We start from the raw sequence: 2,266 nt of genomic DNA, 5'->3' as shown, positions 1-2,266 counted from the left end.
GTGTGTGTGTGTGAGAGAGTGTGTGTGTGTGTGTGTGAGAGTGTGTGAGAGTGTGTGTGTGTGAGTGAGTGTGTGTGTGTGTGTGTGTGTGTGTGTGAGTGTGTGAGTGTGTGTGACTGTACCTCCATGTTGGGCACCACCAGCAGGTTGGAGATCTTGGTTGTGTCATTGATGAGGCTGTTCCAGTCCAACAGATCAATGGTTCTGCAAGAACAAAGCAGAAACAATGGTCAAAAACACACATAGGTCTAGCTTGGTTTATACAGAGTCAGTTGAAGTGTAAAAAGTAGAGATCTGTAAAGGGTGTAATAAACTTTAGGGACTGGGAAAGTAAGTTGAAGTGACAGTCGAGGAGTTTTACCCTGATGAACCCAGTTTCTCTCCAGTAAACCAGTTCTCAATGTCTGATTTTGCACCAACTCCCAGTTTGATCAAACTGTCCTGCAGGTAAAAAAGACAGAGAATGTTATATATAAAATGTAGTACTTTTTGAAAGAAGCCTCTTTTACTCACAAAAGACTATTTATTTGATTAAAAATACAGTAATATTGTGAAGTCGTGGTTTAATGGTTAGAGAGTCGGACTCATAACCCAAAGGTTGTGGGTTCGAGTCTCGTACCGGCAGGGATTGTAGGTGGGGGGAGTGAATGTACAGCGCTCTCTTCCACCTTCGATACCACGACTGAGGTGCCCTTGAGCAAGGCACCGAACCCCCAACTGCTCCCCGGGCGCCGCAGCATAAATGGCTGCCCACTGCTCCGGGTGTGTGTTCACGGTGTGTGTGTGTTCACTGCTGTGTGTGTGCACTTTGGATGGGATAAATGCAGAGCACTAATTCCGAGTATGGGTCACCATACTTGGCCACATGTCACGTCACTTTCACACTTTCACAAATATTATTACAATTCAAATGAACTGTTTTCTATTTAAATACGTTTTAAAATGTAATTTATTCCTGTGATCAAAGCTGAATTTTCAGCATCATTACTCCAGTCTTCAGTGTCACATGATCTTCAGAAATCATACTAATATGCTGGTTTGCTGATTATTATCATGTTGACAACAGCAGTGCTGCTTCATACAGCATTTATTATAAAGAACAGCATTTATTTCAAATGGAAATCTTTTTTTTTTTTTTTCAATCAACTGAATGCATAATTTCTGAGTAAACGTATTAATTTATTAAAAAATAACTACTATACACAAACTCATTTTTATTATTATTATTTTAATTTTAGCATATTAAGCCTAATTTTTTTTTTAAATAAGCACATAAATATTTGTACACATTTGTCTTTAATTGTTAACTGTCCTAAATACGACATCAAAAATCAGAATAGACCACATTTACTTTCTAGATAAATATGTCTGGCTGTTTTTATAAAATACAAATTTCATTTTCTTAAACCAAGCCCCACATCATTTCCTGCTGAATAATAATATGCATCCGTTTTGAAATGGAATTACAGAATTGAAATGCATTGCAATGTTTTGTGAATGAAAGCAAATTAAATATTGACCACACTAAAACACTAACATCCCAAACCCTGTCAATCATCTACTTTTCATAAGCATTATAAACAGAGACTTCGAGTGTCAAGCACAAACCTGCAGTTGTTCGAGCTCCAGCTTCTGCTCGAGTATCGCCATGCCGTCCTTCCCCTGATGAGCCGCCAACAGATTGAAGAACCTCCTCCACTTCACCAGCACCTCGGAGAACTGCAGCTTTAGTAGAAATCAGACCAGATGAATCACACAGACACAATCATACTTGACAGAAACTTGAGCGAAAGAGAGAGAAAAGGAGTTACCAGGAACTGCGGCCGGCCCAGTGCCGTCATCTTAATGGCCGAGAATCCATCCACAGAGCTTCCAGCTACAACACAATTACCAGGGGCGGATTTAGTGAATTGGGATAGGAATGGAGCCCTATACATTTGCACACATTTTCCTAGATCAACCTTGAGGTTCCTTTTTTGTTGTGATGCTTGCTGCTGCACAATGGTGCCCCATATTTGTGTCCAATGTTTCTACATTTTTCATGTACATGTTATAATGGCTTTCTTTCATGTTGTAGACCACGAAATAGCAACTGATTTACAGTTGAGATACAGGTTTTCACAAAAACAAAATCAATTATAAAATGATAAACCTCACAACTGAGCGTTTAAACCAGGGGTGAGTCAGAAGTGTAAATTATTGTGTTCATTTAAAACGGGGTTATGTGGGTGGATTTTTGCATTGATCTGAACAAAAACTACAGACT

The 2,266-nt window shown here is 39.2% G+C and overlaps 1 protein-coding gene across 1 annotated transcript in view; it reads right to left on the bottom strand.

Moving 5' to 3' along the window:
• prodha (proline dehydrogenase (oxidase) 1a) overlaps positions 1 to 2,266 on the bottom strand; it is a 16,654-nt gene that overhangs the window by 6,518 nt on the left and 7,870 nt on the right. The window contains exons 4-7 of the mRNA XM_016528698.1: positions 1,812 to 1,929; positions 1,609 to 1,725; positions 362 to 441; positions 123 to 204 (exon numbers count right to left, since the gene is read on the bottom strand). Of these exons, the coding sequence (XP_016384184.1) occupies positions 123 to 204; positions 362 to 441; positions 1,609 to 1,725; positions 1,812 to 1,929 (397 nt within the window). The remainder of the gene's footprint in view (positions 1 to 122; positions 205 to 361; positions 442 to 1,608; positions 1,726 to 1,811; positions 1,930 to 2,266) is intronic.

Source organism: Sinocyclocheilus rhinocerous, unplaced genomic scaffold (genome assembly GCF_001515625.1).
Source record: "Sinocyclocheilus rhinocerous isolate Xijiao unplaced genomic scaffold, SAMN03320098_v1.1 scaffold751, whole genome shotgun sequence".
In the NCBI taxonomy this organism is placed as follows: Eukaryota; Metazoa; Chordata; class Actinopteri; order Cypriniformes; family Cyprinidae; genus Sinocyclocheilus; species Sinocyclocheilus rhinocerous.
Note: the sequence above shows the minus strand (reverse complement) of the source record. Positions and strands in the feature narration are given on the sequence as shown.